General features: G+C 45.8%; 1 protein-coding gene across 1 annotated transcript in view; it reads left to right on the top strand.

Moving 5' to 3' along the window:
* The window catches only part of LOC140204419 (synaptosomal-associated protein 25), a 111,188-nt gene that overhangs the window by 82,221 nt on the left and 2,472 nt on the right, over nt 1–26,495 (top strand). The window contains exons 5-7 of the mRNA XM_072271140.1: nt 10,623–10,740; nt 22,938–23,072; nt 25,870–26,014. Coding sequence (XP_072127241.1) covers nt 10,623–10,740; nt 22,938–23,072; nt 25,870–26,014 — 398 coding nt within the window. The remainder of the gene's footprint in view (nt 1–10,622; nt 10,741–22,937; nt 23,073–25,869; nt 26,015–26,495) is intronic.

Raw genomic sequence — 26,495 nt, 5'->3', positions numbered from 1 at the left:
AGGGGCAGGTAGTGTTGAGGAAACTGGTAGACTGCAGAAGGACTGAGACAGATTAGGAGAATGGGCAAGAAAGTGGCAAATGAAATACAATGTTGGAAAATGCATGGTCATGCACTTTGGAAAAAGAAATAAATGTGCGGACTATCTCCTAAATGAGGAAAAATCCAAAAAATCTGAGATGTAAAGGGACTTGGGAGTCCTTGTGCAGAACACCCTAAAAGTTAACTTGCAGGTTGAGTCAGTGGTGAAGAAAGCAAATGCAATGTTAGCATTCATTTCAAGAGATCTAGAATACAAATGCAGGGATGTGATGCTGTGGCATTATAAGGTACTGGTGAGGCCTCACCTTGAGTTTTGTGAACAGTTTTGGGCTCCTCATCTATGAAAAGATGTGCTGGCATTGGAGAGGGTTCAGAGGAGGTTCACAAGGATGATTCCAGGGATGAAAGGGTTATCATACGAGGAACGTTTGATGGTTCTGCGTCTGTACTCACCAGATTCCAGAAAGATGAGGAGGGGATCTCATTGAAACCTTTCAAATGTTGAAAGACCTAGACAGAGTATATGTGGAAAGGATGTTTCCCAAGGTGGGAGAGTCTAGGACAAGAGGACACAGTTCCAGGATAGAGGGGTGTCCATTTAAAACAGAGATGTGGAGAAATTTCATTAGCCAGAGGGTGGTGAATTTGTGGAACTTATTATCACAGGCAGCTGTGGAGGCCAGGTCACTGGGTGTATTTAAGGCAGAGATTGATAGTTCTTGATTGGACACGCCGTCAAAGGTTATGGGGAGAAGGCCGGGGTTTGGGGCTGAGGAGGGGAAAAAAGGATCAGCTATGATTGAATGGTAGAGCAGACTCGATGGGCCAAAAGGCCTAATTCTGCTCCTATGTCTAGTGGTCTTATGGTCAAAATGCTGGAGGAACCAAGCAGGTCAAGCTGCATCGATGGCATAGGGTCCCCAACCTTTTTTATGCCACGGACCAATACCATTAAGCAAGGGGTCCATGGACCCCAGGTTGGGTTTCCACGAAGAGGAAAACACAGTCAACATTGTGGGCCAAGACCCTTCACCAGGACTAGAGAAGAAGACAGAGTAAGAAGATGGGTTGAGGGGAAGGAGTTCAAGATGACAGGTGATAGGTGAAGCCAGGTGAGAAGGAAGATGGATGAGTGGGGGAAGAGCAGGTGAAATGAGAAGCTGGGAGATGATACGTGGAAGAGGTAAAGGGCTGACAGGAGAGGATAGTAGACTTGGGAGATAAGGGAGGAAGAGAGGCAGCAGAGGTGAGGTGCTGGACAGGTGAGGAGAAGGGCATGGGTAAGAAGGAAGCCAAATGGGGAATTGAAAGAGAGAAATTCAGGGGGAATGAAGTTTACCAGAAGTTCGGGAAACCAATGTTCATGCCGTCACCAGAAGGAATATGAGGTATTGCTCCTCCAACCTGAGTGTGGCCTCATCATGGCAGTTGAGGAGGCCACGGACTGAAACGAAAGTATGGGAACGGAAAGAATTAAAACGGGTGGCCAGTGGAAAATCCCGTCTGTTGTGGTGAACGGAGCAATAGTGCTCGACGAAGCAGTCCCACAATCTAAATCACATCTCTACAATGTAGATAGTTTATTAACTTCGGTTTGCTTGGAACGGGGGGAAACCTATTGTGTTTAAGACACTCAAATGCTGAGTGCATCAAAGACTCGTTTGACAGGGTAGGGCTACATCAGCGGCTTGATCGCAGTGGCTTCCTGTCGGGATTCCTCACGTGCCGCTGAGTTTTGGCTCCGCTGTACGTGGTTTGGCTTTGATTGGTTCCCCAACTGGAATTGCATCCAATCAGGTGGAGAGCACCATGGAAGGGGGCTGCAATTGGCTGGTGATGATGACAGGGTAGGCGGAAGAGCAGGCTCCATTACGGAACTTCAAGAGGAAGCAAGGCTTGACACGGGATGGGGAGGTGGGAGCTTGACACAGCCAGAAGAACTCAGCTTCTCTCTGGAGCAGCTCCCTTCAGTTTCCTGAAGTTTCCTTATTTCTGACATTCCACGGAGACAGGCCGGCCAGCGCCAGGCTGATAAACCAGGTTAAAGCTGAGCCGACAAACCTCATTGTAACACCATACTTTATACTTTATTGTCGCCAAACAATTGATACTAGAACGTACAATCCTCACAGCGATATTTGATTCTGCACTTCCCACTCCCTGGATTACAAATCGCTTCACCAGACGCTTCAACCCACTGTCTACACTGACCATCCACCACCACAAATCCAGCACAATCATAGAAACATAGAAAACCTACAGCACAGTACAGGCCCTTCGGCCCACAATGCTGCACTGAACATGTACTTACTTTAGAAATTACCTAGAGTAACCCATAGCCCTCGATTTTTCTAAGCTCCATGTACCTATCCAGGAGTCTCTTAAAAGACCCTATCGTATCCACCTCCACCACCATCGCCGGCAGCCCATTCCACACACTTACCACTCTGTGTAAGAAAAATACTTACCTTTGACATCTCGTCTGTACCTACTTCCAAGCACCTTAAAACTGTGCCCTCTCGTGTTAGCCATTTCAGCCCTGGGAAAAAGCCTCTGACTATCCACACGATCAATGCCTCTCATCATCTTATATACCTCCATCAGGTTACCTCTCATCCTCTGTCGCTCCAAGGAGAAAAGGCCGAGTTCACTCTACCTGTTTTCATAAGGCATGCTCCCCAATCCAGGCAACATCCTTGTAGATCTCCTCTACACTCTTTCTATGGTTTCCACGTTCTTCCTGTAGTGAGGCGACCAGAACTGAGCACAGTACTCCAAGTGGGGTCTGACCAGGGTCCTATATAGCTGCAACATTACCTCCTGGCTCTTAACTCAATCCCACGGTTAATGAAGGCCAATGCACCATATGTCTTCTTAACCACAGAGTCAACCTGCGTAGCAGCTTTGAGTGTCCTATGGACTTGGATCCTAAGATCCCTCCGCAGCATCTACAAGGTTCTCAGACTGAAACATCGACTGTTTTCTCTTTTTCATAGATGCTGCCTGACCTGATAAGTTCATCCAGCATTTTGTGTGTGTTACTTTGGATTTTCAGCATCTCACATTTGTAAAATTGGTCAGTTTTGGTTGGAGCCAGCCCGAGCAGAAATCTTTCAGCGACCACAGCAGTGACAACTGCATTAAGGACTCATAGCGCCCTGTACACCACTCCACATTTGTGCTCAGCCTCTCCTTGCCAATCCACCTTTCCATGCAGACTCAAGGTTGGCATTAGTGTGCCAACTCTCCCTGTGCCCCAGTCCCAATGTGCTCTTTGGCTACAAGTCACACATCAACTCAGGGTTACAGAAGAGCCGGGACCAGTCTCCAAAGGACTGGGCTATTGGCGCAAAGACATAAAATCAAGTTTTGCCACTGAGGCTCATAGACTCATTTGTCTATAATGCATATCAATCACAATGTCTGTGAACCAACCAAACTGTCATTAAAAAAAATCCCAGTTCATTACTACTGTGAGTAGTTGCCGCTCTTACACAGTCCAGTTACACGTAACTCCAGGCTCAGTGGTGTGTTTCACCTCTAACTGCTCTCTGAAATGGTCCAGCAAGCCCTTTTGTTCAGTGGCAATCTGGAATCAGCATTGCCATTGGAGCCCACATCCTGCAGACAGGGAGGAGACAGGTCGGTCAAAGGCTTTCAGTGGCTGCCGAGATGGTTTGCTGACCCATCAACGGGTGTGGACAAACAGGCTGACACAAGAGCCTTCTTTCATAGGATCGGCGGGCGGGGTCATTGTCCTCAGCCAGAAGTGTTCGAGGTACAAACACAAAGGGTTAAAGAGAGGATGCTATCTCACACTGGGGGTGTTGTGGGACCAGGTGCACAGAATGTGGTTAGACTGGCCCCCGGTTGGGCCAAATGGCCTGTTTCTGTGCTAGACACTGGGCCAAACAGCACAGGACATTAGACCTTAGCCCAAACAGGCTTTGTTCTGATTTTTGCTCCGCACAAGTCTCCAGCTTCCTGGCCTTTTCTCACCCAATCAGAACAGCTATATCCTTTCTCATATACTTATCTAGCTTTTCTTTAAATACATTGAAATCACACCACGTGGTATCACGTTGCACATTACCTCCAGGGAGTTTGTCCTTAGCACCGTGAGTCAGGAAATTTTGATATCTCTCACGCAGCATGCAGTTGGGTTGGTGATTCCGGGAAGGAACAGGCTGGGCCATAAAACCCGAGGCTGAGGAATGGCCCAGTTAGGAGTAATTGGAATGCTTGGTGTTCAGGGTGTGTGAGATGTCATACCAGCAATTGAGGGCTTTTTTTTACATGGTGCGGGGAGGTTAATCTCAGCCCTGCTTTGCCACCTGCCAACATTTCTCCGGCATGCCAACTGGGCAGCTTTCCTCACGTGCCAACATTCTTCCCAGCAGTACTCTGAGCAAACTTGGGTAAGTGGCACTGTCGACGTGCCTGTACCTGCCTGACCCCTCCTGCAGAGGCTCTCCCCCCACCCACCCCCAGCAACCACAGACCCTTTAGTTCAGCACAGAGTGAAGCTGAACTGGCCCGCCTCTCACCTCGGGCATGGCACTCTGGCCTTTTCGATCGGGCCCGGCGCTTAAATCACCATCCAAGCTTCGGGTTCAGTCACCTTGACACGCTCAGAGCCAGGACCCCACCACCTCGATCTGACCTGTACCCGACCTTTCTGATCCAGCCTGGCCTGTTTCGATGTTCTGTTGTACATGTGACAAATAAAGCTCATCTTTACTCTTTAACCTGGGGGAGAGGAGCAGAAGGAAATCTAGTTAAGTTGAATATAACCCGAGGAACAGGTGCTGGTCTCCATATCTACAACTATCCTGAGGTGGCAGTGCCATGATTTAGACCATTTATTTCGTTTAGAGATGTGGAGCGGAATAAGCCTTGCCATCCCAACAGGCTGCATGGCCTAGCAATCCCAATTTAATTCCAGCCTAATCACAGGACAATTTGCAATTAACCTACCAACTGGTATGTGGGAGGAAACTGGAGCACCCGGAGGAAACCCACGTGGTTCACAGGGAGGATGTACAAAATCCTTACAGATGGCGGTGGAATCGAATTCCGAACTGCAGCCGCCCAGAGCTGTAAGCGTCTCACTAACCACTATGCTACCGTGGGGAGGGCACCCTATGTGTTGTTGCCCACAGAGCAGAAGCATTGTTGTAGCTATAATCAGGAGTGGATGCTTCCAAGAACCTTAAAGTGTTTGTGAAAGTGTAGAACCACTCGTAGCAGTACCTGAATTGTTACAAAGCATAAATTAGCATTAAGGGTAAAAATGAGTGCTATGGGTGGGAAAGCTTTCAATTCATTGGGCTAAGCAGGGAAGTTTCACTTTAACGTGGGCCTCAGTAAATCAGGCAGTGACAGAGGTAGATATTAATGATGAGGGCACACAGGAAGATTCAAAGAATTGGGTCAGAAGAATCAATTTCTTCTGGGAGCAAAGAATTATGCGAGTGCCCGGAACAACAGAGATATTGCAAATATCACGGGTACTTAAAGAAGCAAGAGGGAAGCATGAAAGACATGATTTTTAAAAATATATATTTTGTTCTTATAACTGCTGCCGGAGCTTGGATCTAAGAGGCTGTGATTGGGAATGGAAGGAGTTTTATGAGAAATTGGCAAATTGGATTAGAAGGGAGAATGACTGTAGAACTAAACAACTTTGAAGTGAATTAGGCTATTCAGCCCAACTAGTCTTCTCCATCATTCGATCTTGGCCGATTTATTATATCTTGCAACCTCATTCTCCTCAGAGCCTTTGACACCCTGTCTAATCAGAAACCTATCAACCTCCAACTTCAATATACCTAATGACCTGGCCTCCACAGCCATCTGTGACAATGAATTCCACAGATTCACCACCCTGGTGATATAAAGGTTGAATAGTTTGATCTAAAGATTCATTTTCTTGAGGGCATTCACAGTAAATACAAGAAGCGATTAGAACCAATGAAAGACCGCGCCCAACAGCACAGACAAACAACGAACGTGCAAAAGGCAACCAACTGAGCAAACAGAATAAAAAGGAAATAAGGAGAATAATAAATAAGTAAGCAATAAATATCGAAAACATGGAACAGAATCAGGTTTAATATTACCAGCATATGTCGTGATTTGATGTCTTTGTAAGTATATATAAAATAGTTAAATGAAATAAATACTGCAAAAAGAAAAAAAGATTATTGAGGTAGAGGCAGAGAAGGTTTACAAGGATGTTGACGGGACTTGAGAAACTCAGTTACAGAGAAAGGTTGAATAGGTTAGGACTCTATTCCCTGGAGCATAGAAGAATGAGTGGAGATTTGATAGAGGTATATAAAATTATGATGGGTATAGCTAGAGTGAATGCAAGCAGGCTTTTTCCACTGAGGCAAGGGGAGAAAAAACCAGAGGACATGGGTTAAAGTTGAGGGGGGAAAAGTTTAAAGGGAACATTGGGGGGGGCTTCTTCACACAGAGTGGTGGGAGTGTGGAATGAGCTGCCAGATGAGGTGGTAAATGCGGGTTCTTTTTTAACATTTAAGAATAAATTGGACAGATACATGGATGGGAGGTGTATGGAGGGATATGGTCCGTGTGCAGGTCAGTGGGACTAGGCAGAAAATGGTTCTGCACAGCCAAGAAGGGCCAAAAGGCCTGTTTCTGTGCTGTAGTTTTCTATGGTTTCTAGGTAGTGTTGATGGGTTCAGTGTCCATTCAGAAATCTGATGACAGAGGGGAAGGAGCTGTTCCTGAAACATTGAGTGTGTGTCTTCAGGCTCCTGTACCTCCTCCTTGATGGTAGCAAAGAGAAGAGGTCCTGGGTGATGAAGAGTCATTACAAGTGATTCCATAGGTTATAGGAACAGTTGAGTGATGAGGCCCACACACTCTCAGTACTGTAGAATAACATAGGCCGGTTGGCTCAATGCTTTTACGGGGCAGACCACCAGGAGGAACTCTCCTGAAAAGCACAGTCCAGAACCAAGCGTCCCACAGACAACTCCTGGGTGAAATAGGCTCTGATTTACCTTAGCCCACCCACTACCGGATATAAGCATCAAGTTGAAATGTAGTGATTGGCATCCCCTTGATATTGAAATGAACTCAGTACACACAGGTCATCTTAAATATCAGCCATTCTGCCCACACTCATCTCGTGTAAGATTTAATATTGACATGTTCAGCCAGCCAGCGTAACTGAATGTTCATCGTAATAAGATAAACACAGTGGAGAGAAGAGTTTACTTCATACAGCATGGATCTATCAGGTATACATAAATATCACTACAGTTCTGCAGGGCATTTATTAAATGAATAATCCTCCATTACAGCTTTAATGTAAAGTTGCAGAAGCTGATTATCAGTTTGAAACGTCTTCCTCTTTGACCCGTCAAAACCCACTGAGCAGTGATCGCTAATTCAACCACCAGCCAGTGGCTCTTTTCAAACAGTTCAAAGTTCAAAGTACATTTACTTCCAAAATCAATACTGTATTCACCCTGAGGTTCGACTTCTCGTAGGTACAAAACAAACACAACAGAACACATTAAAAATCCCACACAAACAAAAACAGACAAACATCAGATGTGCAAAGAAAAGAACAAATTGTGCAAACAACAAAAAATCAGCAAATTACACACAGAATGATAATGGCAGAGTCCCCGAAAGAAGTCCACAGCCACACAGCAGTTCAGGGCTGAGGAGAATGAAGCCGGTGAGGGAGCCCGATGGCTACAGGCCACAGCCACAGAGCAGTTCAGGGCTGAGAATGGTGCTGATGGTTGCCGGCCACAGCTCCAGAGTCAGTTCAGCGTTGAGGCGACGAAACCTCCGGGAGTAGTAAGCTGAACATCAGTTCACCTTCGCCCTCAGCACTAAAGCATTGTTCTTTTCAACCCGGCTCAGCACTTAAGTTGGCCAAATATCGGTTCGGATTTTGCTCTCGCTCCCAGGTATCAATCTGTGCTATACTGAAAAGTACTGTAAACCGCCCACTTGGCTCTGCTAGACCATGTTGTTAGTGTTATGGTCAGTTAGACTGTGTCATTGGTGTTACGGTCAGTTTGACCACGTCATTGGCGTTATGGACAGTTAGACCGTGTCTTATGTGTTATGGTCACCTAGACCATGCCATTGTGTTGTTTGTGCTGGGGTCATTTAGACTGTGTCCTTAGTGCTATGTTCAGTTAGACCATGACACTTCTGTTACAGTCAGTTAGACCATGCTGCTAGTGTTACAATCAGTCAGACTGTGCTGCTAGTATTATGGTCAGTTAGACCGTGTCTATGAGACCGTAAGACACAGGAGCAGAATTAGGCCTTTTGGCCCATCGAGTCTGCTCCCCCATTCAATCATGATTGATCCTTTTTTTAAAATCTCCTCCTCAACCCCAGTTCCTGGCCTTCTCCCTGTAACCTTTGATGCCATGTCCAATCAAGAACCTATCAATTTCTGCCTTAAATACACCAAATGACTTGGCCTCCACAGCTGCATGTGGCAACAAATTCCACAAATTCACCACCCTTTGGCTAAAGAAATTTCTCCACGTCTCTGTTTTGAAAGGGTGCCCCTCTATCCTGAGGCTGTGCCCTCTTGTCCTAGACTCTCCCACCATGGGAAACATCCTTTCCACATCTACCCTGTCTAGGCCTTTCAACATTCAAAAGGTTTCAATGAGATCCGCTCTCATCCTTCTGAATTCCAGTGAGTACAGACCCAGAGCCATCAAACGTTCCTCGTATGGTAACCCTTTCATTCCTGGAATCATCCTTGCATCGTTTGTGTTACGGTCAGTTAGACTGTGTCATTAGTGTTATGGTCAGTTAGATCCTGTCATAGTTTTATCGTCAGTTAGAACGTTTCATTAGTGTTACGGTCAGTTAGACCATGTCATAGTGTTACCATCAGTTAGACAGTTTAGTTAGTGTTATTATCAGTTAGACCGTGTCATTAATGTTTCAGTCTGTTAGACCCTGTTGTCAGTGTTATGGTCAGTCGGACCGTGCCGTCAGCGTTATGGTCAGTTGGATCGTACTGTCAGCATTATGTTCAGTTGGACTGTACTGTCAGTGTTGTGGTCAGTTGGACGGTGCTGTCAGTGTTGTGGTCAGTTGGACCAGCGTGTTTGTGTTATCGTAAGTTACACCATTCCATTATTGTTATGGTCAATTAGAGCATGTCATTAATGTTAATGGCAGTTTGACCATGTCATTAGTGTTAAGGTCAGTTAGACCGCATTGTTAGTGTTACTGTCAGTTACCATGTCATTAGTGTTAAGGTCAGTTAGACCGCATTGTTAGTGTTACTGTCAGTTACCATGTCATTAGTGTTATAGTCAGTTAGACCATACCATCAGTGTTATGGTGAGATAGGCCATGGCGTCAGTGTTTTGGCCAGTCACACCCTGCCATTAGTGTTACGCTCCCCCTTCCAAACCTTTTCATCTAACCTTCTTGCTATTCCTTTGCCCTATGTTTTCCCAGCTTCCTCTTAAAAGCCTCCATGCCATTTACGTCAACATCTCTGTTGGACCAAAACATACATTCTAGCCACTTCAGGTTTTTCCCAAGTTCTCTATTGCTTTTCTTTCTGGTGGTTTTAGTTCTCCACAGACAGAAACCAATTTGAGATATGCATTGTTAAGATGGAATTGAAAATCCCCTGTTAGGAATGAACTGTATCTGCTTGTTAATGTGGGTGGGGCAGGGACACACCTGAGTTACATGTTGGGTGAAAATGAGGGGCTTAATGTTTTACTGAAAGGCCTTTAGTCCGACTCAGACTAGCAAGCGAGTCTCCCAGCAGGTATGGATTCAGGTTAGCCAAGTCGCATCAAATTTATAAAACTCCTCACCTCACCGTGGGCTAGTTTGACCATGGAATTAAGTACTTGAACATTGTTTTTTTTAAACTAAACTTGGAGTTAAAGCATGTTCATGGGTCCAAATAAAAGAATTTGTTCTCTGAAACTGACTTTGGTTTCTACTGAAACCAGTAGGACAGGGGTTCCAACCTGGGTTTCACGCCCCCCTCAGTTAGTGGTTGGGCTTCATGGCATAAAGAAGGTTGGGAACCCCTGATCTAGAGCTAACATCTCTGACGAGCCCAGACATCCAGCACAGTGTTAGCAGTTTACTGTTTATCCCTCGACCACTGGATCCTAAAGGGACTTCTGAGGCCGATTTAGGGTCTGTTAAGTTGAAATTATCTTGTGTCTATGTCCTGCTTGTTTTTTTTTTGTCTGTCTCTTTTCTTTTCCTTCACTCAAGCCTGTTTCTTCAGAGGGATGAGAGAGTCTCATACTGATTGTGGTGTTTCCAAAGCAGTGGTTCCTAACCCAGGGTCCACAGACCCCTCAGTTAATGGTAGAGGTCCATGGCATGAAAGGAGTTGGGAACCCCTGCTCTGAAGGATACTGGCATTCAATTGGTATACAGCTAGCTTAAAGCTTCCTTTGTTGAATACCTGTAGCCACGTTGCGAGAGCCGGTTCAGTCCCAATCAGTCTGGGGCTCCAGCAACCCCTTGCTTGTATGTTGTCATTGTCTGTGGAAACTAACTATCTTCCTCATTCAGAGCAATTGGAGAGGATTGAAGAGGGAATGGATCAGATCAATAAGGACATGAAAGAAGCAGAAAAAAATCTGTCGGATCTGGGCAAATGCTGTGGTCTTTGTTCCTGCCCCTGCAATAAGTAGGTGCCAACTGTCGGTCCCAGAGGCCGCCTGCCTGCCTGCATGCTGCTTGCTGATCTAGCTACTGACAGACTCATACACCAATCACACTTTGAGAAGCAGTCTGCAAATATGCCCGTTTTTTCATTCCCTGAGAAATTAATTCCCAATTTCCACCGAGATGCAAAGGAGCTGGGAACGAGCAACTTGTCACTCTGGATCTGAAAGGGGAAAGACTAAAACAACCTTGTTATTTATCACCTATGCAAGGTGCCAAGCCTAATCACAAGTGCTCAGTGCCACTAAATACGACTCTGAAGCTAGGGCCAAAATCTAAAGTCATAAGAAATGCTGGAAATTTGGTTTAAAAACAGTGAGATTCAGCAGGTCGGGTAGCGTCTGCGGATGGGGAAACAGGTCTGACGAAGGGTGACAGCCCTGAGCAGTTCACTGTGTTCTGGTGATCCAAAGGTTGCTCAAGGAGTCCTAAGCAGGACCTCAGAACAAGAGAGACGTGTAGATGCAAAAGGGCTTGAAGGAGTAATAGTGATCTAGACCTTCTCAGCTGATGGAAAGGCTATCAATGACAGAAAATAAGATTAGTGAAGTGCCCGAGTAAAGACCTCAGAGGGTTCTAGGGCTGAAGCATGCTACACTCAAAAGGGAGGAGGAAATCTATTAACAGATTTGAGCAGAATTTTAATAAATATTTGTTAGCATCAATGGGGTTGAAGCAACCTTAAGAGTGTGGTGTTGGCATTGCAAAGGGTTCTGGTAATTAATTCTGTGACAACTGTTAATCAGGGAGGCAAGTTGCCTGCTCAGGATACCATTCTCACAGAAGTAAGATCACCAACAACAAGCTTACAAGCTTCCTTACACTGAGCAAAGTGGTGCCAGCTACATTCAAGATGTTCTCCTTGCCGTATCAGGGCAAGCACTTGGTAAGGAAACAGCTCAAAGTGCATTTGGTGTCTCCCAAGATGTTCAAAGGTGATTAGCGTTGTAGCAAAGAATTTAACCATCCACCAGACTATAGAAACGTCAGCCATTTTTAAAGGCCAGTTCCGAAGGGTTGAGAAAGCTAGGAATGAGAAGGGTAGATGGCTCATTCGAGAAGGGAAAGCCATGGAAAGGAGATGTGTGAGGTAAGATCTGGACACAAATGTAAAAGTTGGCTGATTATGTGCTCCTGCCAAGGTATAGAGTACACAATAGCAGAATCTTTTGAATGGGCCTGTATATTTATCCGTGACTATGTTCCTTTCAAATATGACATGCCTGGGAGCTTAAAGTCCATGAACTTGCTCTTTTTTAGTGTGTTCGTATTGGTGTGGTTTCTACCTGTTGCCCGGCAACCAGCTCCTATAAGAAAATAAATCTTACATTTACCTGTGCTTTTCACCATTTCAGGATACGTTGAAGCACTTTTCAAGCGATGAGGTACTCTTGGAATGTAACTGTGTTGTCATGTAGGAGATGTGACAGCCAACTGGCTCCTGGCATGATAGCAAACCTTTGTGTGTCTGACAACCACAGTGTGATTGTGCCAGTCAGGGTAGTGCTGGTTGATGAGGAGACGGGTGCATAGAACAGAACGGTATAGTACAGGAACATGTTGCGTCCTCCCCAGGCTCACCTTAAAGTATGGCGAGGACCAGGTGACAGGATTGCAGAAGGGTGAAGCTACAGGGTCAAGCAGTCTCAGTACTAGCAAATCAAAACTGATCAAGAATGGTGGTGGCCATTAAGCAGCTGACAAGAGAAGAGGCTCTCAGAACTTCCCGCTCCTCAATGAGGACCCGAACCTGCATCTCAGAGATGAACGCGAAGCCATGTTTGGCCTGAAATTGTGAACAGATTTTGACTCCTCCACCATCACAGAGGCTGGCTTTCAGCAAATTTAATTGTCCATTTTACACCAAGGAACAGCCAAGAGCGCTGGGCACAGTCGAGGCTTCGAAACCAGACAACATCCTGCTTGTGGTCCTGAAGACGTGCACTGCCAAGCTGTTCCACTCCAGCTACAAGACTAACAACAACCCGATAACACAGAACATTTAAACACACACAAAAATTGCTGGAAGCACCATCTATGGAGGGGAATAAACAGTCGATGTTTTGGGCCAAAACCCTTCATCAGGACCGGAAAGGAAGGGAGATAAAAGCCAGAATAAGGTAGTGGGTGGAGGACGAAGAGTAAAAGCTGGTGGGTGGTAGGTGAGACCAGGTGAGGAGAAAGCTGGGTGGTGGAGGGAGTGAGGATGAAGTGAGGCACTGGGAGGTGATAGGTGGATAAGGTAAAGGGCTGAAGAAGAAGGAAGCTGGGACAAAGGGAAGGAGGAGGGTTGTCAGGTTCCCAGGAAGGACACGTGGCTGTGGTAGCCAGTCTGGGCAGGTACATGGTCGAAGAGAAGCGAAGCCCCAGCGATCACAGAGGGGGAGCAGTGAGAGAGAGTTTCACTGAACTCCCATCAAAGAGAAGATTTAAACTTCTTCAGGGCAGCTATATCTCAAAGAGACAATTTGCCAGGTATGTCTCATCCACAAAACTCTGGACAAATCCAGCTTGGCTAATTTCTGATCAACCGGTGTTCTCTCAACCAGCAGCAAGGTGCCATTGACGGTGCTAACGTGCAGCACATGCTTTTCAATGGCCTGGTCACAATACCCAGTTTGCATTTCACCAAGAAACAAGATTCAGGTTTGTTTATCATGTGACATTGAAACATACAGCAGAATGTGTAGAACAACAGACCTGAGGGTGCGCTGGGCTGTGTGTGGTCACCCACTCCAGCGCCAACATAACATACCCACAATGCTCAGCAGAACAACACAGAACACAACAAGCAGGAAACATCAATAGCAAGACCAAGCTCCGTTCCTCCCTTCCTTTTACACACATACAGACTCTCTATCCTCACACCAAACTTCCAGCAGACACAGACTAAGATATGCAGACACCGGGCTCCAATCTCCCCAGCGGGCTCAGAGGTTCGCTGATTTGCCTCCAGCCAATGGGCCTCATCACCCAGATTTCTGATTTGACTCTCAGGCCTCTGGTTCAACCACCAGGCCTCCACCCTCAGCATGGACCACAGGACACGTCGATCACCAAAAACTAGGCCTCAAACTCTGGACACGGTTGAGGTCCTGCACTGCAGACACCAGGGTCTGACCTCCCCAGCAGACTTGCAGTGATTCGCAGACTTGTCTCCAGCCAATGGGCCTAGACTTCCAGGCTTCCGATTCGCACTCGGGCCTCAATCCTTGCCTTCAACCCCAGGACACGTTGATCACCAAACACAGACTCAGGCCTGCAGATACAGTGGTCTGATCTCTTCAGGCAACCCATGGAAGTTTGCAGGCTCACCTGTGGCCAACAGGCCTTAACATCTGGACTTCCGATTTGACCTTTGGGCTTCGTCACAGCTTGAGTCCAAACACAGACCAGGGAGCTCATATTCAGTGGTAAAGAGAGAGTGACTGCCCTCCATACCAAGACAACACGAAATGGTGCAGTGTTATGCTTTATAACTCCAAAACATAAATCTTATTGCAAGAACGTGGGAGAGCACAGGAGAATGTATCTTAGTTTTGTTTTTTACTTTAGCAAGGCACACACTTATGACATGGTGGTCTAATGACGTATGCCATTCATGTACTTTTACATATAGCCTGTAATGAATTATTTAAACAAACAAAGAATGCTTAATCAAATAATATATTACTCAAATATTACTGAAATACCAAGTACACAACATGCATCATCGAGGAGTACTAGTAAAGCCGTTGCCATTGAGGGAAAACACTCCAATGGGTGGAGTCAGTCTTCTGACAAAGGGAAATGGTTGTGATTGTTGGGGGCTTTCCCAGTCTCAAGATCTAGGCCCATCTACCGTCATCAGTCATCAATCATCTTCTGTGCACCACAAGGTGAGACGTGGGGACGTTCACTGATTACTAGACAGTGTTCAATGCCGTTCGCAACTCCTCAGCACCAAATCCATGACCTCTACCAGCTGGAACGGCGAGGGCTGAAAAAACACGGGGGCTTTTGCCCAGCTGGAATTTGTCTGCCAAGCTACACGCCACCCTGACTTGCAGATACATCGCTATCCCTTCACCAGTGTCCTGGAACTTGCCCTCCAACAGTGCCCGCACCTCAAGGGCTGCAACAGGTCACAAAGACTCAGCCTGTGAACCCCACATCCCTGGACTGACTGAAGCAGCACACCCACAGGGCTTGGACAATGATGTAAAGTTATATTAGAGCGTAGAACAGCGCAGTGCTGTACTGTTGTGTCGACCTTCCAACCCACTCCAAGAGCATTCGAACCCTTCCCTCCTACCCCCCAGTTTTCTTTCATTCATGTACCAATCTAAGAGTCTCTTAACATTGTCCTATTGTATCGGCCTCCACCAACAGTCCCAGCATTGCATTCCAGGCACCCATCACTCTTTGCGTAATTCCCTCCCCAAAAGGGTGAGACAGTTTCTGTCAACACCCAAAGGATCACCATTGACTGGAAACTCTACACGGACACTTTGGCTACAGCCAGTGGTGTAGTGGCATCAGCACCAGACTTCGAGGCGAGAGATCCCAGGTTCAGATCCGGCTGGCTCCTCGCACACTTTCCATCCGTGCTGGGTTGACCGTCGAGCTAACAACTCGGCCTCATAGAAAAACAGACAATTGCTAAGGAACCAGCAAGGATACCCCCTGATGCACCACAAGGCGCGGAGAGGAACAACAGATAGCTACAAGGACAGTCTGAAGGTTGGGTATCCCGACTCACCTCACCACTTACAGGCTACAAGTCTGGCATCTGACGTAATACGCTCCACTTGTACAGATGTTAATGTAGTGGTAGCTAGTAGTGTTATTCCTCAGTTAGTTTTATTCCATGTGGGAGTCGTTCACATACGGTACGAGCCAGGGTGGTCAATAAAATTCAGTTGAGTTTGAGGCATCTGCACCATTCCTCTACAACAAACCCAACAGTCCAACAACGCTCAAGAAACTTGACATCATCTAGAACAAAGCAAGCCACTTGATTGGCGTCCCAGCCACCATTTTTAATGTTAACTCCCTACACCACTGGTGTTCCATATCTGCAGTATGTGTGGCTACTCCAATGATACCTGCCAAGCCCACAATCTATTGTCACTAGCAAGGAAAAGAAGACGTGGGTTCCCTTCCAAACTGCGTGCCATCCTGGCCTGAAATTCCAGATCCTCCTCCGCAGTCAGCTGAAAGGCACAGGCACTCCCAACTAACTTCTCAAGGACAAGCAGGGATGGGCAGAAAAATGCCAGTCTCGTGAACAGTGCCCATATCCTGAAAAATGAAGTAACATTTTAAGATGTGGTTATTAGAGGACAGAACTACTGTACACCACAGTACAGGCCCTCTGGCCCATGACCTTTTAACCTACTCTAAGATCAATCAAACATTTCCCTCCTACATAGCCCTCCGGGCAGGTTATCTCACGGCATCATTTTGAACAGGAGGGTACCTTGAAATGTCGACTGCCTACTCCCCTTCATAGATGCTGCCTGGCCTGCTGAGTTCCTCCAGCACTTGATCGGATTTCCAGCATGTACAGTTTCTTGTGTTTAGATAGACACGTGAGCACGCAGCAAATGGAGGAGTGTGGACATTGTCTAGGCAGAAGGGATCAGTTTAATGAGGCATTTAACTCCTAGTTTAATAGTTTGGCACAACACCATGAGCCAAAGTTCCTGCTCTTGCTCTATGTTCTATGAAAACTGCATAGAAATCCAATGAGAAATGTCATGTGAGGGTCTGTTTCACTTCCCACAAGCAGACAGCCTGTTCTTGCTTCAACTATGGGATTGTGAGAGAGCAGTGAGGCTGTCAGGGAACCTTCGAATTGCACAGAATGATAACGGGAGGTGTGCAGTTCTCGGGGAATACGACAAGTTTAATGCGTCCCTCATGTTCACTGCCTGTGCTGAGAGAGAGAGAGAGAGAGAGAGACTGTCTCAGCCGTAACTCTGAACAATGTACACTGCTCTCCCGTTATCCTTGTGTCATACGTACATTGAAACATACGGTGAAGAGTATTGTTTGTGTCAATGGTCAAGGATGTGCCGGGGGCTCCCATAACCCTAATCTGCTAACCCTACCCCAACGTCCTTGGAACGTTGGAGGAAGGTACAACGGTGGGAAATGAACCTAGCACGCTGGTGAGGAATGGTGCTGCACTAACTGCCATGCTGCCTACAGGATTTACCAGGCCTCTGTCAAACGCCTATGAGCGGTTGAAGAGAACGCTGCATTTGTGGCTTCAGGCAGACAATTATGGTGGAGGATGGGTGAGATTACAGTTCTGCAAGCCCCACTCCCCCACTCCCGGCCTATGAAGGGCGATTCATTGAAACACTGGGTCTCCTTCTGACAATACATTTACCAGGAGATTTTTTTTCACATTTATTTTTATACTTTCTTTTACTTTGTCTTTCTGTCTCTTAATTCTATTCATTTTTTATTGAGAAATAGTACAGAATAGGCCCTTCAAGTCCTAGTACGTTGAGGACATGCTATGTTGGCACTGGATGTATGGCAACCCTTGTGGTCTGCTCCAAAGCACGTTAGTTGTTGATGCAAACAACACATCTCACTGTATGTTTCAATGTTTTGATGTACACGTGGCAGATAAAGCCAATCTCTCAGCATCTTGATGAGGGATACACCCCCTCGGTATCCTGACGAAGGATACAGCCCCTCGGTATCCTGACTAAGGATATGTTTCTGTGCTGTAGTGTTCTGTGGTTCTATACAACCCCTCGGTATCCTGATTTAGGAATATTATCATTGTGATTGGGTCACAATCCTGCATCTCCCCACCACTATTTGAGCACCTTAACTGTTCCTCAGAAAGGCAGCTCAAAACTACCGTACCCTTGTCAGGACATTAGGGATGGACAGCATTGTCCGCATCTTTGAATATAACAGGAGGGATATTGCTTTGCTCGGATGTGTGTCCACAGTTCACACAGCTCCATAATCTCCATCACTCTGTGTTTCCATTTCCATCTCTGTCTATTTGTGAATCTGTGATATGCCGCACTATTCAGCCAGTGTCTGAAGAGGATTGAAGGGCGTTAGATATCTGATTGCCCTCATGTTTGTTCACAATATCATAAATTTCTGAACTCCCTGCAGTTATAACTTTTCCATGTCTGTGCAGGGCCAGCAATGAGCCATAGGCCTGCACGATTTCTCCAAAAATGTGCGTTAGTAACATGTTGTAAGATAGGGATTGATAGTGCATGGAAACCACGCTAATGTCACAGTACGAAAGCAAAGACCCTGTGGAGTGGAGGAGTGCTGGTAAAGGGCATTTCCATTATCAGAGTGTGCAATACATGAAGTTCCTTCGTTGTACTAGAACAGTATCAGGTTTCCTGTCCAACCAGTCTATCTGGCCTAATTTTACTTGGTTCGGCACAGCGCTATGGACCCGATTGTCTGTTCCTGTGCTGTACTTTTCCGTGGTCTACGTTCTGTGATGTATTAGTGAGTTACTTCCCATCCCACCAAACCCGAGAGAGACAGATGCATCAGATAAGAACTGGGACAACTGTAAGGAGTTAAAAAATCTTGAGCAATTTCTTCAGTCATAGAGTGATGGATAACTATGGCACAGAAACAGGCCCTTAGGCCCATCTAGTCCATGCTGAACCATTAATCTGCCTCGTCCCATCAACCTGCATCCTCATGAAGGTGGCAGAATTTGTCACCGAAACCTCGGCTAAAATCAATTCCTGTACCCGGCTGGAAGGCCGAGAACAGTTTATTCATCATATACACCAGTAAAGCACTAGATCTTTTTTCAATATTATTTGTTTACTTTCACCCTTAGCTACCAGTAATATCACATTGCAGTCACTGTCCAACCAGAACTGGGGACAAAGTACGTCAACATTCACTATTCAGCCCAGTGCAAATGAATCTCCCTGGGAATGTGGAGAATAAAAATGCCCGTTACTAAACTCTACCAGTGTTACGATAGCACCATCGAGATTGGGATGGAAGATAAAATAGTTCAACAGCCTGTCAGTCACTGGCCAAACAGACAGGACCAAGATCAGGTACTCCCAAACTTCACTACGCCATCAACCCCTACCATTAACTGAGGGGTCCATCGAAATTGTATTTGGTCACCTACCTGCAGGAAATATGTAAATAAGGTTGTAGGAATACAGAGAAATTTCACAAGGGTGTTGCCAGGTCTGGAGGACCTGAGTTATGGGAAAAGATTGAATAGGTTAGGACTTTATCCCTTGGAATGTAGAAGATTGAGAGAAGATTTGATACAGGTACTGTATACAAAATAATGAGGTGTATAGTAGAGCAACTGCAAGCAGGCTTTTTCTACTGAGGTTGGGTGGGACTACAATCTGAGGTCATGGGTTAAGTGTGACTACAACCAGAGGTCATGGGTTATAGGGTGAAAGGTGAAAAAGTTTAAGGGAGCATGAGAGGAAATTCTTCACTCAGAGGGTCGAGAGAGGGTGGAACGTGCTGCCAGCACAGGTGCACGTGGGCTTGATTTCAACGTTAAAGAGAAGTTTGGATAAGTACATGGATGGGAGGGGGGTATGGAGAGCTATGGTCCGAGTGCAGGTTGATGGGTGTGGGTGGTTTAAATGGTTTGGCACAGACTAGATGGGCCAAAAGGCCTTCTCTGTGTTGTACTTGTCTATAACTCTATGATTCTATGACCCCAGGGGTTGGGAATCCCTGATTTAGAGTGTTATGTATAGAATAATTCTATCCCATTTTTTGGTCCACTGCGTTAATAGAAAAGGACTGATTTGCACTTGGCCACATCTTCCAGCCCACACAGGGGAAGACAGTTCTCTTTTTCCCGTAATGAGCGTTAGTACCAGCAGACCTCACTGTGGAGCAGCTTTGGGGAAGAGATTTAGCCCACGGTTGTTTAAACCAGCGGATTGCTAGGTGATACCTGATGAGTCACTATCAGGTTAATGCCCTTGCCTGATGAATGCCGACTAGTTTCCAACACCGGGATGAAATTGAGAGCCTGCTGTACTGGCTTCGTCTCCTCCTTCTTGGGTCCTTAGCTCCCAGTGGAGCATAGGCCTGTGATGACCTCTTGTCTTCATCAGCCGAAGTCCGTGGTGTGGTTGGAGTTCACGAATGTTTCTGCAATCCATTGTATCCACCGTACAGGGAATTGGCCTGTACAGCATCACCAGAGCCCTGTTGTCCGGCCTTACTCGTTTCCACCTCTCACAACAGGGACGTAGGACGGTGAGAGTCTGCTGTACAGGCAACATGAACAAAAGTAATGTTGTAGGCAGAGTTACACAGAAACTGTGGTGTAAAGCTACTACAGACGAACAGAGATGGCGAGCTATAAGTTGCCGCTCTGCACCATGGCTTTTCAGAGCTGAATGTAATTGTACAAGTGAGAGAGGCGACGGATAAATTGTAAATAATAGACCAGCAGATGCTGACTATCTGAAATAAAAGCAGGAAGTGCTGGAAACACTCGGCAGGTCAGGCAGCATCCGTGGAGAGAAAACAGTTACTGTTTCAGATTAGAGACAAAACAAGTTGTTATTAGAATGTGCTGGAAGGGGTGGGTGGAACAAATGAAATGGGCCTGATAGGTTGAAGTTGGTTGACCTTGTAGACTGCAGGACTCAAAATAAAATCTTCCATTTTTTGGTTAACTTTCTCTTTCTTTCTGTTTGCATGACCTGAGTTATAAGGAAAGGTACAATAGGCTAGGACTTTATTCCTTGGAGCGTAGATGATTGAGGGGAGATTTGATAGAGGTATACAAAATCATGAGGGGTAAAGATAGGGCAGGCAGGCAGGCTTTTTCCACTGAGGTTGGGTGGGACTACAACCAGGGGTCATGGGTTAAGGGTGAAAGGTGAGAAGTTTAAGGGGACATGAATGGAAACTTCTTCACTCAGAGGGTCGTGAGAATGTGGAAATGAGCTGCCAGCACAGGTGCATGTAAACTCGATTTCAGTGTTTAAGAGAAGTCTGGATAGGTACACGGATGGGAGGTGTATGGAGGGCTATGGTCCTGGTGCTGGCCGATGGAAATAGGCAGTTTAAAAGGTTTAGGCATGGATTACATGGGCCGAAAGGCTTGCTTCTGTGCTGTAGTTTTTATGACTGTATGAGAACTGGCTATATACTTTTTCTGTGTAATTTAGAAGCACCTTCAACCCGACTTGGACAATTTCCATCCCAGCGTTATCTGACCTCTCATTTGCTAACTCACCGTGGTCCTGAATGTTACCTTGTTTGACTGGACTGCGCTTTCTCTAGCTGCTGTACCACACTCTGCATTTTTACCATCTTGACCATAATGATTTGCCTGCAACGTACACATGACAATCACAAACCAATTCCAATTCCTGCTCAGCATGGCCCTGTGGTCTAGAGTACTACATTGGCCACATATTACATAGGAACAGAGGTTCAATCATACACAGTTCCCCAGGGGCTTACACACTATTCCCCAGGGTGTCATACACAGATCCCCAGGGTTTACACACCATTCCCCAGGGTGCCATACACAGTTCCCCAGGGTTTTGCACACTATTCCCCAGGGTGTCATACACACCATTCCCCAGGGTTTCACACACTATTTCCCAGGGTGTCATACACAGTTCCCCAGGGGTTTACACACCATTGCCATGGTACTCCTCAGCTTGTTGACAGACAGTGAGTAGGTGATAGTCCATACAGAAGGCTGTAGTAGAAAGAGCTTGCAGCATCTTTTCAGAGGTGTACGGTTTCTGTCTGTAGGTGACTCAGTGTACCGAGCCAGTCCTGATGCAAACTGGTGAGCAGTACAGGAGGCAACTTCTCACATCTACCAAGTTTCAAGTTTGACCCTGACCTCCTGTTGTATGAAGTTTACACATTCTCTCTTCGACCAAAGGAGACCCTTCAGGCTATTCTGGTTTTCACTCACATCCCAGAGATGTGCGGCTTGACCTATCGAGCACGTTTACTGTGTAGTATAGAGAAACCCAGTAACACAGTGAATGGTGACACCACAGTATAGCAAAGTAGTGGAGCACAATAACAAGAGATGAGGAGAGTGATGAATCTGTGGAATCTGTTGCCATAGGCAGCTCTGGAGGTCAGTTCTTTATGTATATTTAAGGCAGAGGTTGATAGATTTTTGATTAGTCAGGGCATGAAGGGATACGGGGAGAAGACAGGATATTGGGGCTGATAGAAAAGTGGATCAGCCATGATAAAATGGCAGAGCAGTCTCGATGGGCCAAATGGCCTAAATCTGCTCCTGTAGGATCTTATGGTCTTATAAGTAAATCAGTGGTAGAGAGTTGTTCGTCATTCGGGCGATTTTGAAATATCGGTGTAAATTAAAGCTTTTCTCAATAAAGAGCATCAGGAACTATTCACAGCAATGGGCTGATGACAATGCCACTTCTCTCGGGGAAAACGGTCCTTTCGAGAGGCAGAGGGAGGAAAACTTGACTTAGGAACAATAGTGCAAATGGCCAATCGAAGTTCTCAGTCAGAAACAGTGAATGGAGGATAGCTACATGGTGATTTTGTGCTTCAGTCCAGACTCAGGCACGTAAAGCAACTCAGTAAGAGGCCTGAGGACAATGCAGTTACCCAACTGTCTTGCACTGTCAGTCTGCACAGCCTTTATTTCAAATCAGTACCGAATTAGTTCTCCTGATCACCTAAATGCCAACAGATAGAGAACGCCCTACAGAGAGAAGGAGGGAAAATTGAATGGGGAAAGAAAAAACAGGTACCCACCCAACACAGTTTTATAAAAGAGCATTTTTTATAAATACCTTTTTGAATGGGTGTGCATATTTGGTGAAACAGTTTGATTGCACGTTGCTTGCAGTAGAGTGTCAATGAGACTGGGTTTGCTGGCATGTCTGCATGCTCTCGGTTGGTTATTCAAGCCATTGGATGTCTATTTTCAGCTTCTTACACTGAAATCTTATTGGATGGTCATCAAGTGAAACTTCTTGGAAAACATTCCTTAATATAAAAAATGTATTCAACCAGATAATGGTAACTGTTGTGCCATAAGTGATTAAGTGGTCTTGGGGCACAGCCTGTAAGCAGGAAGGTGCTGGCTTTACCTCGTGGGGATTATTTGAAACAACCAAACTCCTTGTACATTTTTCCTCCTTCAAGGTTGAAGAACTTTGAGGCTGGAGGAGCCTACAAGAAGGTGTGGGGGAATAACCAGGACGGTGTGGTGGCCAGCCAGCCAGCTCGAGTGATGGACGACCGGGAGCAGATGGCCATGAGTGGTGGATACATCCGCAGGTAAGATGCTTTTTGTCTTGGGAAGTTCTGACGTCCCTACTTGCCATTGGATTGAGGATTCACAAGGAAAGCAGAAATTGTACACAATCTTTACAAGAAATATTACAATTAAAATGTTGTGTGAGGCAGTCACATGTTGCTACAGGAGATGGTGATTAGAGTTGCAAAGGTTCATTCAGGAACAGAAAACCATCAGATATAGGAGCAGAAATTGGCCATTTGGCCCATCGAGTCAGCTCTACCATTTCATCATGGCTGATCCAATCTTCCTCTCAGCCCCAAACTCCTGCCTTCTCCCCGTATCCCTACATGCCCTGACTAATCAAGAATCTATCAACCTCTGCCTTAAGTATACACAATGACTTGGCCTCCACAGGAATTCCACAGATGCACCAGTCTCTGGCTAAAGAACTTCTTCTTCATCTCGTTCTAAATGGGTGTCCCTCTATTCTGAAGCCGTGCCCTCTGGTCACAGACTACCCCACCATGGGAAACACCCTCTCCACATCCTCTTCACCATTCAATAGGCTTCAATGAGATCTGCCCTCACTCTTCTGAATTCCAGTGAGTACAGGCCCAAAGCCATCAAACACTCCTCATGTGAAAGACCTTTTAATCCCAGAACGGCTGAAGGGAAGTCGCTGTTCCTGAACCTGGTGGTGTGGGACTTAAGGCTTCTGTAGCTCCTGCCCGATGGGAGCTGCGAGAAGATGGCACGGCCCGGGCTGTGGGCATCTTGTTGCCTTCCTGAGGCAGCACCCCCTGTAGATACTACCAACGGTGGGGAGGGTTGTGCCCGTGGTGTATACACATATGCCTACCACTCCCTGCACCTTTTTATGCTTTTGTGCCAATTTGTCTTGGTCGTGATTCAGGTCAGGAATGTGCGTTCAGTCAGTGAGCCTTTTGACATTACTTTGCTAACTATTACCCGGACATCACACTTTAAAATGCTGTTTGTAATACTCTTTACATTGTATTCCATATCCCTAATTAAACCTCTAACTTTATTTTTATATAACTCTTTATAATTGTAGAAGTTCTATTACATGTCCCACCTTGACCAACAGACCCTAAAATGACACTCAGTGGCCACTTTGTTAGGTACACCTGGTCATTAATGCAAATATCCAATCAGCCAATCATGTGGCAGCAATTCAATGTATAAAAGCATGCGGACATGGACAAGAGGTTCGGCTGTGGCTCAAAACAGAGATGAGGAGGAACTTCTTTAGCCAGAGGGTGGTGATTCTGTGGAATTCGTCACCACAGGCAGTGATGGAGGCCAAGTCACTGGGTATATTTAAAGTGGAGGATGATAGGTTCTTGATTATTAAGGGCATCAAAGGTTATGGGATCAAGGTAGGAGAATGGGGTTAAGAGGGATAATAAATCAGCCATGTTGGAATTATGAAGCAGACTTGATGGGCCAAATGGCCTAATTTTGCTCCTATATCTTACGGTCTTTGCTAGCCAGAGTTTAATAATACACTCCCACTTCTTAGCATGCCGTACACTACAGACTGCAGTGATGCACTGGATTAAATAGCGATCTCTCCACTTCCTCTGTATGCCGTTACTCTACGATTATCAGATATCACTGCAACTGGGAAAGTTTCCTACTTCATCTCAGCCCCTCAGAATTTTGTGTTCCTCAGGTCTCCATCAGCCTCTTATAGAATCATGGAGTCGTGGAATACTGTGGCACAGAAACAAACCCTTCAGCCCATCTAGTTGGTGCCAGTCCATTATTCTGCCTAGTCCCATCGACCAGCACCTGGACCATAGCTGTCTATACAACTGCCAATGTACTTTTCCAGACTTCTCTTAAACGTTGAAATCAGGCCCACATCTATCACTTCTGCTGGAAGCTCTTTCCACACTCTCATGACCCTCAGAGTGAAGATGTCACTGGCATGGTTAGAGCATTGGCTGATTGGTAGGAGGCAGCGAGCAGGAATAAAAGGATCCTTTTCTGGTTGGCTGCCAGTGACCAGTGGTGTTCCACAGGGGTCAGTGTTGGGACCACTTCTTTTTATGCTGTGTATAAATCATTTAGATGATGAATAGGTGATGGCCAAGTTTACAGATGATACGAAGATTGATGATACGAAGTTTACAGATGATACGAAGATTGGTAGGTAGTGTTGAGGAAACAGGTAGGCTGCTGAAGGATTTAGGCAGATTAGGAGACTGGGCAAGAAAATGGCAAATGAAACACAATGTTGGAAAATGCACAATGTTGGTCTATACTTGCTGGAATTCAGAAGGACGAGGGGATCTCATTGAAACCTTTCAAATTTGAAAGCCCTAGACAGAGTAGATTTGGAAAGGATGTTTCCCATGGTGGGAGAGTCTAGGACAAGAGGGCACAGCCTCAAAATAGAGGGGCATCCATTTAAAACAGCCCAAATTTGTTCAATCTCTCATTAAATCACGTGTCCACTAATTCAGGCAGCATCCGGTAAACCTCTTCTGCACTCTCTCCAAAACCTTGGCATCCTTCCTATAATCAAGCTATACTCCAAATGCAGCCTAGCTGGAGTTTTATAAATCTGTAATGTAACTTCCTGACTTTTGAACTCTTCTCTGCCTAATAAAAGCAACCATTCCATTTGCCTTCTCAACAGGCCTATCAACTTGTGTTGACTCTTTCAGGGAGCGATGAATTTGGACTCCAAGATCAGTCTGCTCATCAATACTGTTTCGGGTCTTGCCTTAACCGTGCACTCTTTACATTTGTCCCTGAAAGCAACACCTCACATTTGGCTTAACTCATCTCTTGGCTTGATTTTAGAGTCACAGATGACGCTCGGGAAAACGAGATGGAGGAGAACCTGGATCAGGTGGGCAGCATCATAGGCAACCTACGACACATGGCACTTGACATGAGCAATGAGATTGGCTCCCAGAACGCCCAGATTGACAGGATTGTGGTCAAGGTAAGAGATCGGTTGGATTCTTGAAAGTTCTGGCTGAAGGACAAAGTGAAAAACACTGCTGTTTGGCAAGGAGTAAGAGAGAACACAGGTCAAAGATCTAATAATGTCATAGATACATGCAGCCTGGAAGCAGGCCCTTCAGCCCATCACATTCATACTGCCCATTGGTGATTGGTTTACTATCAATTATACCAAAAGTACAGTAGGAAAATTAGATTTACTTGCAATCTGTACAGATTATTTCATAACATCAGTATATCGAGGTAGTACAAGGGAAAAGCAGAAATGGAGTGCAGAATAAAAGTATCGCAATTACCGTAACACCCAGCGACCCAAGTTCAATTCTTACATTAGTAGAACTTTGAATGCTCTGTCCACGACTGTGCGTTTTTTTCTGGGTACTGCAGTTTCCTCCCACACTCCAAAGGCGGATAATTGATCACGTTGTTGTAATTAGACAACGTGCGTTCACAAAATAGAT

The sequence above is a fragment of the Mobula birostris genome, chromosome 10 (genome assembly GCF_030028105.1).
Source record: "Mobula birostris isolate sMobBir1 chromosome 10, sMobBir1.hap1, whole genome shotgun sequence".
NCBI lineage: Eukaryota > Metazoa > Chordata > Chondrichthyes > Myliobatiformes > Myliobatidae > Mobula > Mobula birostris.
Note: the sequence above shows the minus strand (reverse complement) of the source record. Positions and strands in the feature narration are given on the sequence as shown.